At 36.0% G+C, this 14,855-nt stretch overlaps 3 protein-coding genes across 3 annotated transcripts in view; 2 read left to right on the top strand and 1 right to left on the bottom strand.

Annotated features, from left to right (window-relative positions):
• LOC307169636 (uncharacterized protein) overlaps positions 1-14,855 on the top strand; it is a gene marked incomplete at its 5' end in the record, with an annotated part of 128,026 nt that overhangs the window by 38,530 nt on the left and 74,641 nt on the right. The window lies entirely within an intron of this gene.
• LOC307169886 (uncharacterized protein) overlaps positions 1-14,855 on the top strand; it is a 386,038-nt gene that overhangs the window by 349,783 nt on the left and 21,400 nt on the right. The gene's annotated exons all lie outside the window — the stretch shown is intronic.
• Positions 6,176-11,415, bottom strand: LOC307169836 (uncharacterized protein). The gene is made up of 5 exons (XM_079890670.1): positions 11,041-11,415; positions 10,265-10,597; positions 9,423-9,800; positions 9,044-9,171; positions 6,176-7,221 (listed from the first exon to the last, which is right to left on the bottom strand). The coding sequence occupies exons 1-5, from the start codon at positions 11,084-11,086 to the stop codon at positions 7,105-7,107; spliced, it is 1,002 nt and encodes a 333-aa protein (XP_079746796.1). The 5' UTR covers positions 11,087-11,415; the 3' UTR covers positions 6,176-7,104.

The following is a 14,855-nucleotide window of genomic DNA, read 5'->3' as shown; positions in this document are numbered from 1 at the left end:
CCGGCATGCATCTCGCAGTGATCACCGGAGATCGGTTTTGCGCAGATTTTGCTCATCTCAAACAAGTCTATTTTCGGTTCCAGTGGGCGGAGGTTAATCTGAATATTCATAAGTTTCCTGGACATGCGCGTGGAACTGAGAATATTAGTTCACGCTCCTCCTTGTACCTCAGCAAGTTTAATTGATTCGATTTTTTTTTAAAGGTAAATAGTTTCAGTGTCGTGCAAACTTATGCATAAACTTTAATTGTTTATCATTTCACAACCATTTAAAATGTTTGTAGCCTATTAGTTTGCAAGTTTTGTGAATTCGTCCCTAACTGAATGATTGCAGTCATTCACTTTGTGTAGCCAAAAGGATAAAGCACAGAAAACTTGCAATGCTTAAAACTGTCTTTTACTCATTGTTATCATTTGTTGAATGCAATAACTGAAAAAAATGCATAAATGTATCTGTAGACTAACAATTATTTATATATCCTGTTATTGTTCTTAAATTCTTATTCATTTTGTAAATATAAGCTAAATAACTTAAGACCATATGTTGCTTTAATACATTACAAGTAGCCTACAATTTAGAATAAACAAAATTGTATGGAAAAAGTGTAAAAAAAAATACATTTGGTACATCTAGGCTACTGTAAATGAGTAAAACACACTGTAAACCCGAATAAGTTGGCAAAACTCAAAAATGCAAGGCAATCAGTTGCCTGGTTTCCTCAGTTATTTTGTACTTATACATTTTAATTGTTCTTAACTTGATATGTTTGAGTACACTTATTCATACATAAAACTTTCACGCAATCTCAATGTGAACACGGTTAATAGTATAAACTTAGCTAGATTTAACAAGCTGGTTTGCTAACATACTAATTTGTTAACAATAGTATGTTATACAGTAGCACTTGCTGTATGAGTGCAGCAATATCAAGGTTTTATCTGCTCTCAAATCAAGCTGCATGCACCACTTGTCACCATGATGGTAACTAAACCAACATTAACAGAAATTCTTCTAAATTAGCATAACAAAACATTAATCACTATACTAAATCTCCCACTTAACATTAATCTTGCACACAAAAAAAAAACATTATATTACACTTAATTTTAGCATTTACTCTCCCTTTCGAGTGCCATTGGCAAAGCATGCTGGGAAATAGACATCCCAGCCGTTTCAGTTCAAATTAAATTCGTCTAAATTAAAAGAAATAATTTCATAAAACTCAAAACAATGAAACAGTTCAGTTTACTTAAAATATATCAGTTCTGTGAACTTGAAAGAAAAAGAAAGTGCTAAATGCTCATAAAAGTTAATTTGATTGAACTAATTAGTTTAATTTAAGTTTGTCCTACTCAAACCAATTAATTATTTTGAGCGTTAGGGTTTACAGTGCACATTCTTTTACGAAATAGAATCAGCAACCAATTTAAAAAAATGTTGAATGAGTGTTTGTTGAGCAACAAAATGGATCAAGCATTTGTTTGACACACGGTCAAAGAAAGAACAGATGACAAAGAGAAACAATGTGTAGGGTGCAAAATGTTTATTAGGCCACTGATATGGTTGTTGTGGATGTTTCAGTCATTACCAGATATGATACAGCTTTAAAGCTTCACAAGGTAAGGTAACAGAAGAGCATATAGCAATAAATAAATTAAATTGTTTTTAAATTGTTTTTAAAGTTGGTTCATGTACTTTAGAATATTCGGTATGCTTTTCTATTGGAAATCAGTGTAGCTGTAGTCATTCAGGTGTTCTGGAAGTTTTGGTGTCACATTAAAAGTGGAACCTTAAACCTTGTGATCATATTAATTTGTAAATGTATATGAGTTTGTAAACAAATTTAAATATTTTTACTGGAAATAGGCTAGGCCTATGAAAAATCAATTAAATTTCAGCAAAATTTTTCAGCACTATGACTTTTACAACCGCAGACAGTTCACAACCAGAGAACATGGAGAATGTTGAATATTTTGACTCAGAACAGGGTTAAACACATCATGTGGATCATCACATCAGTAAATTGTCTTACAAAAAATATTGTGTCCACAGATACATCTATACAGGTTTATTTCAGTTGTTACGGGCATTGACATATTCAACAAACGATAACGTTTTTAAGTCCTCTCCATCTCTGCTCATAGCAGACTAACAGTTTGAGGGGAGTGGTTAAGCGTTTTCAACCTAAGCCGCTGCTTTATCCTAACATTAGGCTACACAAAGTGAATGTCTGCACAGTCAGGTACAAAATGTGCAAACTAATAAAAACATTATGAACTTTACGAAACGATAAACAATTGTTGTTTAAGATTGCACTGAATATTTACCTTTTTTTTAAAATAATCCATAAACCTGCTGTGCTGGGAACTAAATGATCAGTTCCGTACGCACATGCCGGGAAACTCATGAATATTAATGTAGCTCCGCCCACTGAATCAAAAGTTTTAGAAACCGAAAATCTTGTAACACCTGTTTAAGTCGAACAAGCCTTTCGTTTCACACACACCCATGGCGCCACACAGGGCGTGTCCTCGTCAGTTGTTAAGGTGTATTGTGTCGCACTGAACTGTTTGTTTAGGAGAGTTTATTGTTGCTATATAACATTTAACATTTCCCCAAGCACCAGTAATTCCAAATCTTAGGAATGTGTTTGTGTGTATGTACCTGCATTAATTAAGTTTTCTTTGTTTACAAACAGGAAGAATGTCCACATCCACAATACAAAATGTTTTCTTTAATGTTTTGAGTCACTAGGTGTATGCAATGGAACATAGTGTTGTCATGTATTTCATACATTAAATTCATTACTTTATTCATCCATCCATTCATTAATTTTTGCTTCTAATATTAATGCGTTGGTCAGTTGTGAAACATTTTGCAAAACAGCTCTTCCCCTCACTTTCACCAGCAGAGGTCCTCGTCAAGCTCTGATTTGAAAAGCTTTGAGTAATTAACCTTTTTCCGATACAATTGTGTTGAAAGCTTCGCTGCTTCATAAAGCTTCACTTCACCATCAGTATGCAAAAGTAAAAGTACATTGAGTTTACCTTGCTACAAGAAGCTAAATTTGGAGCTACAAGAATTACCGCCTGGGTGGGTCCTAAAGGAGACCCACTACTTCCTTGGGGGACTCAAGCAGAGAGTGCTGCACAAGTCCCAAAAAGTGAAGCCAAAGCGTCTTGATCACACCCAGGTGCTGTTGGTCCCAGTAAACACCGCCCTCTCCTTGTAGGTTAGGCAAACTAATCAATCAAATTACACTTCATATAATTTTTTTTCCAAAGATGTTTCCTGTCTTTTTAGGTAGTTTATCACGCTGTTTAAGTGTTCGTTGTTTTTAAATGAGTTTGGCTAGTTATTTGATGCTACAAAAATGGGAGTGTGATAGCTATGTCATGATTGACAGCTGTGATTGACAGCTTCTCTGAGTGAAGTAGCCTAGTCACTGAGGCACAAATGGACTTTTTTGGGGATTTTCGGGAGGAGATTGGAACTTCAACTTTAATTTCAACATTTCCAAAACTGTTTATTTCACACTGACATTTGTACTGCAGTAAAATGTAGGCTTACTAACCGTTTCTTCGAGAGTGTAGGCGGGGTCTTGATGTCGCTGCTCCACAAATAGGCTTTTTCGACTTGATACAGCACTGAGCAGACCGATCAAAGGATGACTTGAAGCAGTGCATGCCGGTTAGAAATTGTGTCCTACTTGAGACAGCACAGACGCCACGTGACTGTGACGTATGCCATCAAATGGCGCGAGAGCGATTAGAGAGCAGTTGTAGAATCCTTAAAGGGATAGTTCACTTTGAAATAAAACTTTGGTATGTTTTAGCTTACCTCAAGGGCATCCAAGATGTAGGTGTCTTTTTTTCCGCAGTAGTTTCAATTTTGATATTTTTAGGTCAAACCGTTCTTGTCTGTCAGTCATTTCATGCAGGTCTATGGTCACTGTCTCAAAGAGCAGTGGTTCCCAAACCTGTCCTGGAGTACCCCCTAACACTGCACGTTTTCTTTGTCTCCCTAATCAAACACACCTGATTCAACTCATCAGCTCATTATCACATAGGTTAATGAGCTGATGAGTTGAATCAGGTGTGTTTAAGTAGGGAGACAAAGAAAACGTGCAGTGTTGGGGGTCTTCCAGGACAGGTTTGGGAACCACTGTCAAAGAGCATGCACAAAGTCCAAATTAAAACAATTCCCCATCGTCCAAATTAAACAACTCCCCATCGTAAGTACACATTGACGGCCTAAGATGCCTAAGATGCCCGCGGGCGGGTATAGATATATACACTAGATGTCGCCTTCGCTATTGCAGTTCATTGGAACGAAACCGTATCCAAGGCGACATCTAGTGTATATATCTATACCCGCCCGCGCCCTCAGATCATTTGGACGCGGCTGTGTTCAAGAGATAACAACGATATAAATACTGTTCGTTTTCTCACACAAACCGCTCGTTTCGTGTCTTAGGCCATCAATGTGTACTTATGATGGGGAATTGTTTAATTTGGACGATGGGGAATTGTTTAATTTGGACTTTGTGCATGCTCTTTGAGACAGTGACCATAGACCTGCATTATATGACTGACAGACAAGAACGGTTTGACCTAAAAATATCAAAATTGAAACTACTGCGGAAAAAAAGACACCTACATCTTGGATGCCCTTCAGGTAAGCTAAAGCATACCAAAATTTAATTTCAAAGTGAACTATCCCTTTAAGACCTTTTCAGAAACCAACTATTCTTTATATTATATTACATTTGCATCAAATTACAATAAACTAGTTGCTGTGAGGGTGTTTCTAATACAGCGAAGTTTCTACATGTGAATCTGTAGTTAATGGGAAAGAGTCATTAGTCTGTAAGGACATACTACGAAGTATGAACATGAAGTAGAACATCATGCTTCATAATGGTCACCATGAAGGTGTAAGACTGTAAAAAATGGAAGAAAGGACAACTCTCTGAGTGAACAAAGGAAATTAACTTTTGAACTCACTCTTGTGCACCATTCGAGACGCAAGTCTCACCTCAGAATCATCCTAATCTCCATCTCTTTCCTTCTTCCTCTATTCCTTCTCTCTCATGCTGAGATCACCAAAATTCACCCAAGAATCTATATGTGAATAATTATCAGACAGTATTATACATGTTTGGTATCATTTGAAATGTCTCAGTGCATCTGGTACAAAGGTCTCATTCCCAAAGAAGTAAACCAAAAGGTAATAAGGTATTTAAGAGTTTAGAGATAAATTGCACACAGAGGAGGGTGGGTCTTCCGGGCAAATGGCATCCTGCTCTCAAAGGTCAATGCAAATTCCCATTGTTAGCAAATGTTTCCATGTAAATTAACCTCTGCCCCCAGTAAGTCTGTTGAATATTAATTCGGCTTACCTCAAAGTTAATCTAATTAACTGACCCAAATATTAATAATTAATCATAATTGATAATTATGGATTATTATTAATATTTCCCCTTTGAGCTAATATCATTACATAGATTTACCTGACATAATAAATTGTTACATGTGATTTTATTCTGACTTGCTCTGAAATTGTTTTCCCAAGTAGATTAAACGGATTTGTATGTTTCCTCAAATCTGCGTCAGATTGGTGACGACTAATATTTGGCATCAATTCAAGTGTAGGCTACTTGGTTTGCAAAGACAAGAAGTGAATTTCCATTTAAATGCTGATTGACCAATCTAAATTTGGGTGTGTCTTACCTCTGTTTTAATTTAATTTTACTTGAGATAATTGTACGTAACGGCATGGCCAATCCAAAGCTATTATAAAAGAGGTAATGTTGGTCAGCTTATATCTGTTGTAGTGCCGTACCTCTACTGAAGTAAATGTTAAGTTAAATTCAAATGTATGCAATTCCATGGGGGCTATACCAAAGTATCTTTGATTGTGTAAACGTGAATGTGACCGATCTCAGGTATACAGCATTTACCTCTGTTTGTTGATCAAAACTTGACGAGCTTGTGATCGTGAGACCTACGTTAAACAGAAGGCGTGAGGACCTCTGAGCGACATAGTTTCCTAATCAGGTGAAATATACTTAAAGAGTTAAAAAGAATAATCAAACATTCGCTTACTTTTAATGATGCTCAGATATCATTTAAACCTTTTTCATTTATGGAGTCAGATGAAATAAAGAGGTAATACATATGAGAAAATGCATTTCATTTAATCTTGTGTTGCGTAAAAGGAAAGACATAAGGCTAACGCGCAAAAACCTTCACCCATGTTATTGGAGACCGCCATTTGGACCGATAAACGGGCTTGCAAAGAAAACACTCATGATTGTTCTGAGATTCAAGGTTTTCACACTTTTTTCACTCAAACAAACAACTAAACAAATTAATGTATAAAATAGTATCATATTAACGGTTTAAAAAACATGGTAGATACACATATTGTACACATACAGATAACTTATTGTCATAAAACAGGAGATGAGACAGAGATGAAGTTAACAGGTCTTTATTCACAGATAGTTTAGATCGTGCAGGATCCTCAAGCAGGAAAGAGATGAACATGAGCAGTAACACTTCACTGAGGAGTCTTACAGGATGCTTCGATGAGCTGACAGATGATGAAGTTTAATGGATCGACGGATGGAGGAAGACAAGGAAGGCAAGTAATCACAGGTAGATACATTCTCATGCAGAGACTGACGAGACCAGACAACATGAAGTGTGTGTGTGCTTTTGAAGAGTGCGAAAGGTGTGGCAGATTAATATTCCAGTGATTGTGAACGAGTGCAGATGAAGGACCTGTTGATGGCATGCTGGCTGAATCCGTGACACATATCTTTTTCAGTAGTTTTATCAGTAGTGCAGAGTCGATTAATGTTGTCTGACATGTTTGCATATTTGTGCACATGATCTGTGTGCTTGCATATTGCAACAATGCTGTGTGAGAGTAGTAAAATACACTTCTTGGTCAAAAAGAATGAGGTACTAAACTGCTACAAAAAGCATGATAGCATCATAAATAAATCTCCACAGAAAAACATGAAGCATTCGCTGTTCTATTGCTGATAATGTGCTTCTTTCATAAAATATATTTTGGCTACATGCTTTAACGTATTTAAATAGCTAAAAATGGTGATGTCGCTCTGGCATCCTCAGTCGGGTACGATTCATCAGTAACAGTCAACAATGGCATCCAAGCCTTATTAGTGTACGAGTCTTCAACATGATGCTCCTGTAAAAAAAAAGTAACACAATGTCTTAAATATTGGGCATTTCTTTAGATGAGGTCATATTCAGTTAAAAGTTGTATTGCATTAACATACACATCCACACACGTGATGACATGCAGATTTAACAACCAGTTTATAAATTTAAAGCATTCAAATCTTTGTGCGCACACTTGTATATTTGCCAGGGCCAGATTTACAAAACGTCTTCATTTGGCATTAAAAATAAATGACCACGAAGGGAGAAAATTATCTCCCAGTTCCAGCATGTCAAGCGAAAATAGGTTAAGACATGCTTATTTGGGCTTTAAATAGTGGCTCAAATCCCAGTAAATTGACTACGGCAAACTTTAGTAAATCCCATGCTTTGCAATAAGGTCAGCCGCAAAAATAACTGTGTCTGCTCCTGATAGCACACGTACATCAATGAGACGTCTATTTGATGTGCGTGTTTACATCTGGAAGATGTCATTTTTAGAGTATGTTCATCTGCAATACGTCTATAGGACGTTTCCTGTCAGATGTCAAATAGACGTTTAGAAAATGTCTTTAAGATGTTTATGATTTAGAATGTATGTAAAACTGACATTTCAAAGACGTCTATCAGATGTTATTACATGGCTCTGTGGAATACTTGATTCTGATTGGTCAATCGCACCATCCAGCGGTATGTTATTCCCCGATAACAACCGCTGAAAACAGAAACACAGGCTCATCCGGGTAATTGAAAGCTTTGGGTTTAAAGATCTAATAAAATATTTCAACTCAGATCAATATTACGTGTCTAATTATTTACTTATGTGGCAAGTAGGCGTGTAATAAGCAGGATAATGTACATCCAGCCGGTTGTTATCTCAGAATAAACCCCCTTCAGGATGATGCAAGACCCTCAACACCCTGTCGGGGGGTTTATTCTGAGATAACAACCGGCTGGATGTACATTATCCCTTACTTAATAAACAGCAGATGCTTTCCAGATGAAGTGATCTTTAACAGACATCTTGCAGACGTACGTGTGCTATCTTTTCACTGCTAATGTTTCACTACTTGGGTTTCCATCCAAACATGAAGCAAATCTTTTCAAAGTTTGCAAAAAAAAAAAGTGAATTAGGTGCGTTTCCATCAAATTGTTTGAGAGAATGACGACCTTGGGATAATTTGTTTTCTTGTTTTTATCCTCTAAACAGAAAAACCAACAAACCATTCATTTATCACATATTCAACCCTCATTAACATAAATAAACACATTTTCAAACAATGTATAAATGACGTGAGATTTGTTTTTTTATGTTCATGAGAAAGGTCGAATATGTGATAAATGAACGGTTTCTTCGTTTTTCTGTTTAGAAAAAAAAAAATCCCAAGGTACACGGACCTATTGGTAACCTAGTAACCAATCGTAAATAAACACACCATCAGCGGAAACAGTTGATTAGTCACATGGGTTTAATGTATGTCATTTCAGAATTTATTCGGCAAATGCATTTCAATCTCCCATTATTGCCATTAACTCTTTTTCGCACACGTCAAAAACCAGCTCAAGCGCACATAAAATATTTTGGCGAATTAAGGATGTTTTTCAGATATTTGCCGTTTCCATCACTCGTTTCTGATGCAATACTTCAAAATGTGCATAAAAACAGGGTGATGGAAACATAGCTATTGTCTCTTCAGTAAATCCTGACAGTAGATTTTTAGTGCCAAAAGAGGGTTTGCGCTGGCGCAAGCTGTTAGTAAATCTGGTCCATATTTTATTTTATACATGTGAATTAGTTTATATCCTGATTATATTTACAAATAATTCAGCTGTATGTATGTGATACTTGCATTCTGTCCTGCTTTTGTAGCTTTGTTACGGTGACAGTTGATCACACCAGCGGTGTGATTTAAAGCTGCAGAAACCAGCAGGAGGACACCAACACCAGCACATATTATTGCTACTGACTGACTGGATTCTGTAACAGTAAAGACAGACATACATAATCACGAGACATCAAATCTTTACTGATATTTACCCCTTTTCTTCTTTGATCATCAGTTGTATGATATTGATTGAACTGATAGATGTCTTTTTTTTAAGAAAAGCAATTAAAAAAAGATTAAAAAATATAAGTGGAATATTATAAAAATGTTATTGATTCAAAGCTCTTTTTTCTCAATTTTCTCAATAATGTATAATTTAAATGAATTAAAAGATATACTCAACCAATGACGGCAACACTGAAGCTCTTAAAGCTGCTGATGCTGATGTTGCTGCTGCGCCGACGGCGACGGATGCTGCTACTGCTGCTGTTTATCTCCACTTTATAGAGTCCAGTGTCTGTGGTTCTGGTGTTTGTGATGGTCAGAGATCCAGTCTGATGATCCAGCTTCAGTCTGTCTCTGAATCTCCCATCACCACCTTTACACTGATCATCTGTACAGGTCTTACTCTGATTTCCAGTGATTTCAGCAATGAGAATGTCATTAAAATACCACGTCATCAGATCATTTGAGTGTTTTATTACACCAGGATCTAAAATGACAGATTCTCCCTCCTTCACTGACTTTCTCTTCACTTCACCTCGTTCAGCAGCAGAAACACCTGAAACACAAACCAGGAGGATCTTTTTTGGGGGAAATTGTGCAACAACTGGATATGTAAACATGAATTTCCTGAAAATCTGAATAAACAAAATGAATGACAGAATGAAGAAATCTCATTATTCATATAGCAACAAATATTTTAAAATTGATAGATTACTAGTTGATTATTGACACTATTATTACATGGCTATTTGAAACTTTGTGCCGTTGTACTTGTCCTTCTGTTTTCATTCTACGCTTTGCCCGCTTTGTTTTATGAAGGCCCACCCTCTTGAACATTTCTGGCCCTCGCCCTTGGTTCTGTGCAATGAGGCAACGTGTGATATTTATACAAGGTACACTTTTTTTGTAGGTCAAGTAAATGACCTATATACTTAAAATACAAGTATAGAATAAATAGCTGTGACGGTCACAGATAATAATAAACATAGCCTGCTTTAAAACATTCATTAAAGGACTCACCAAGGACAGAAACGCTGAAGGTCTTGTCACTGTCACTGCTGCCGCTGAAGATCAGGAGCTTATAGAGTCCAGCGTCTGTGGTACTAATGTTTGTGATGGTCAGAGATCCAGTCTGATGATCCAGCTTCAGTCTGTCTCTGAATCTCTCATTATCATCGTGACATTGATTATCTGCACAGATCTTACAGGGATCTCCATTCATTTGAGCTACACAAGAGTCATTAAAATACCATTTAATTTTCTCTTGTTGGGTTTGTTTAACACTAATGTGTAGAGTGACTGAATCTCCCTCCATCACTGACACTCTGTCTGTATCATCAGCACCAGACGCACCTGGAGAAGAAATGAACAATTATAAATCACAGCACAGAAAAATACATTACGCAGATCATCCAGTTCAGAAATCAAAGGTCGTCAGGCCGTTATATTCATCAAAACTGGACAACTGAAGCAATAGATGGTATTTGGGTCAACCATTAATGATAAACGATTACAAACAGTTTTATATCTTTAATTTAATGAGCGATTTTCTTATTTTAAAAACGCGTTTTACATCCAGTTTCCTTAGACAGAAATAGGCCTAGTTAAATATATTTACGTAGCTTTCATAAACGTGCATTAGGGGGAAAAACAAAACAATAACATTTTAGTCTGGGACTAGCTTAGTCTTGTCTGTGAAACCGGGCAATAATATGGAAAATAATTAAGAAATAATATGAATTACTGCTACGGATCGGAAGAGAGATACACATTTTTACAAATAGTCTACGTCTTACCATGCACGAGTAAAACACTCGCTATGTGCAAAATAAAGAATTTCATCCTTCTGAAAAATTAATGGACGTTCTGTGGAATATCAATTGTTCGTTACAAAAAAAAGAAGCTCTTTTCTGTTCTTGCGCAGACGGCGTTTGGCTGCATAAGCTGAAGCCCCGATATGATCCAGATTCCTCTGAAGCTACGAAAGCCGATCCTCCACGCCTATCGATTGGTGATATTCGCCGCTTGTCGTGAGATATGTGGGGGATGTTGTTGGGGGAAAAATAGAGGACGCTTCTAAAACGGAAGGCTGCATCCTAGAGAGGCTGTGTCCTAGTCCAGTCCTTGGGATGCTTGTAAGCTGGTGTCCTTCTTAGCACTGAACGCTAGATGAAGTCTCGGCGCTGTTGTCCTGTAGTCACGTGCTATTGGATTTTGCGTAAATATTCATCTCCAAAAACATTATTTTTGTCTTAGATTTTTTAACGAACTCAGACAAGCGTAGTGCCGACTCGTTTTTCGTCTTCTTTCGTGATTTTCCTGTGATGTTTTATAATGGAGTTTGCAATTCATAAGAAAAATAAGATCTGTGGTAAACATAACTTGACGATATTAGAACATTTTGTTCTACAACGTACAAATAAAAACAACGTAGGACAGCAATATTAGTATTATTTAGAAATAAACATTATTAACTCACAATAACTTACAATAAGTTCTTTATTACAGCATATAAGTGATTGCTTTTTAAAAAATCTGCAAACTCATTGCATTCCTACATTTGCTGGAAAAGAAAGAAAGCAGCTGCAAACACTCTCAAAAATTAAACCATCATTTTCCGACATAAAACATATGACTGTAAAATGTTTAAAGTAGGCCTACACTCAGGTTTTTAAAGAAAAATAGTACCATACCAATTATCATGGTAACTATAGTTTGTTACTACCATAAAACCACAATTGAATATGCTACATTTTTGTGCACCTGATTTTTTTAAATGGCATGTAATACAAAATGTAAATAGGCCTACATAAAATGCTTTCTTGTCTTCAAAGAGTATAAGAGTTTTTCTGAATGTTGTCATTTAATAAAAATCAAATACATTGGTTGTTTCCACTGGTATTGTTATAAACTTCATTTTCATAAAAAACAAAAACAAGAAAAATGAGGTTAAAAAAAAGAGCTTTATATCATTTATAAAAGTGAAAAAAGTGACATGTAGCCAAGTATGGTGTCCCATACTCGAACTTTGTGCTGCATTTCACCCATCCAAGTACACGCACACGCACACGCACACGCACACACACGCACACACACACACACATACATATAGCAGTGAGTGAGTACTATTGAACACACCCCTTGAGTGTATAATATATTAATCTAGTTAGGGAAATGTGCTATGGGGTTTCATTAGGGCTAGCACTCTCTGTGGGATAGATAGGCTCTCGACCAGGATGCAACATCTCATTGACTTCCTTTCTTTACGTTTCTTATATCATGTTGCTTTAAGATTTTGTTATAGTTATTTTGCTTAATTTTCCTTTGTTTCCTTATTTTCCCTAGACTTATGTTTGTTATTATTTGTGGTTATTGTTGTATTTGTTAAAGAAAAGAAAGCAACTTACATTCATATATGATCCATCTTTTATGTTGCAGTTTGAAACGAGCTGGCCGTAACACCCGGTACTAGGTAGCCTACCTAATAAAGTCCCTAATGAGTGGATGTTTACAATACAAGTAGTATGAATACTGTATTACGCCATCTTGTGTCCTAACTGGGAATTCACAGTTTAAAAAAACAAACAAAAAAAACAGTTATGAGTGGAAAAAAAAATGTTTTTAATGGAATTTATTACATAAACAAATATCTTTCCAATTCATTTCCATGTTTTAGAAAGAAAATGGTGTTTATATAAGCTCAACTTCAAGTAATGCTGACTGATACAAAGTTAAAAAACAAAAACTACATATGCACTTTATATGCACATATCATTTACTAGCCTATATTTTAATATCTAACTAAAATAAACGGAACCGTTAGTGATCGTGAAATGAAAATATTTAAGATTCATGATACAGGATTTTGTGAGGAGTTTGGCAAATGACAGTGTTTTAGCTTTGACATGACAAAAACAACTGATAATTCATTAGACCCTTCTAAACCAAAAGACTAAAAAAAAAAAAATGGATTGTACGTTAAGTATTTATACATAAAAACACTTATACTAAATACCAGTTGGCAGCTCTGAGAGTGAAACCAGACTGACCAAATGAAACATTCAAGAATCATCTCCATCACACAGTGATAATGTCTTATTATAATATTCTTCCTCCTCACATGAAATGCAACATTATCTAAACAGCTAATATCACAAATACTTACTCAATTCAGCACCTGCATGTCGTTTGATTGACAGCTGCTTTCAAATTCGCAACTGTCAATCATTTGTGAAGAGTGCTTGTGTCTTACAAGTCCATCTGCGACACTTCTTGATGATAATGGCCGTCTTGGAAAGGGTAAACAGTCAGTTACAAGAGGATGTACACAGACGGGACACAATAATGGACACTTTAAAGGGACAGTTAATTTTCTCACCCTCATGTCATTCCAAACCCACAAGACCCTTGTTTATCTTCAGTACATGAAGACATAACTCTTCCCTGATATTTTTGACAATCCATTGGAAGTCAACATTTTAACGAAAGAAGTACATAAAAACATCAGGTAATCCAAATGAATCAAAGAATGTAAACCAGGTCTTCCAAAGACACATTCACTTTATATTGCTCACATATAAACATTGATCAGCATGCATATAGTGCACACAAATATGTTAAATTGAAACTCAAATGTGGATGCTTGATTTGCACGGACCAGTAAGGTTAATGATCAGTGTTTATGTCAATAAAAGATCAATTCGGCTAAACTTATAGATTTAATTCTGTTCTTTATATAAAGCATTTGTGTATCTTTAGAAGTCAAGGAATCCACAGACAGCTGTTAACTGTAATTCATCGAGATGTGTTGTGTGAACCTTGTGACTATTTGTTGAAAGTCTAACAAACTTAGGTAAAAGCTTTTAATATTTAGTTTCACCTTGTGTATCTAAGGGTGCCTTAAGACTTTTTAATTTATAGAAATGTGATGACAAATGTTCATCTTACAGTAGCTCACAGTCCTGAAACTGTGTGTGTATTTCTTGTTCTGTATAGATTATGAGAAAGCCAGACAGAAGGCTAAAAAGACTCGGAAAATGACAGCATGCTGGGAAAGTTTAATCGGAAAAAGAAGTGAGTTTCTTTTTTTTTCTCTTGCTGTGATTATTAAACTTACACAGGTGTAAGAAATGCCCAGAGAATGTAGAGTCTGACATTTGGCATTTAACGCCTCTTTAAAAGTTGCTTTTGATAAAAGAGCCCTGCTAAATGAATAAATGCATTTAAATGAAGACAGTTTTTCACTACAGTTATCATTTTAGCTGTCTTGTGAATACATTATTGTATTACTGCTTTAATTTAGGCAAAGTTTAGCAACAGTTGACGGTACAAGCAAGGCAAGCCCAACCTCCAACACCAGACGTGTCCTGGTCTGCACTTGCCCAGCAACTGTGCTGGAAGGGCTCTGGCCAGAAGATAGCCTTTGGGGAGGTGTTGGTCTGCAAAGCATTCATAGGTACAGTAATGTTTATATGGAATAAGCCCTTATAACAGTAATAAAAAAAATAAAAAAAATTAATGGGAAGGAAAAATCAGTCGTCAGGTGTATATGTAAATGAACAATGTTTAATCTATCTCCATGTTTCTTGTACCCGTTTGTTTGTCATCAAAG

This window comes from Squalius cephalus, assembly GCF_949319135.1.
Source record: "Squalius cephalus genome assembly, chromosome: 13".
Classification (NCBI taxonomy): Eukaryota; Metazoa; Chordata; class Actinopteri; order Cypriniformes; family Leuciscidae; genus Squalius; species Squalius cephalus.
The sequence above is the reverse complement of the archived record's forward strand: the minus strand, read 5'-3'. Positions and strand labels throughout refer to the sequence as shown.

Coding starts and splice junctions, on each gene's coding strand:
- LOC307169836 (XM_079890670.1), bottom strand. CDS start 11,086: ATGAAATTCTTTATTTTGCACATAGCGAGTGTTTTACTCGTGCATG. Junction 10,598..11,040: donor GAGTGTTTTACTCGTGCATG/GTAAGACGTAGA, acceptor TTTCTTCTCCAG/GTGCGTCTGGTGCTGATGAT. Junction 9,172..9,422: donor CTTCAGTGTTGCCGTCATTG/GTTGAGTATATC, acceptor TTACTGTTACAG/AATCCAGTCAGTCAGTAGCA.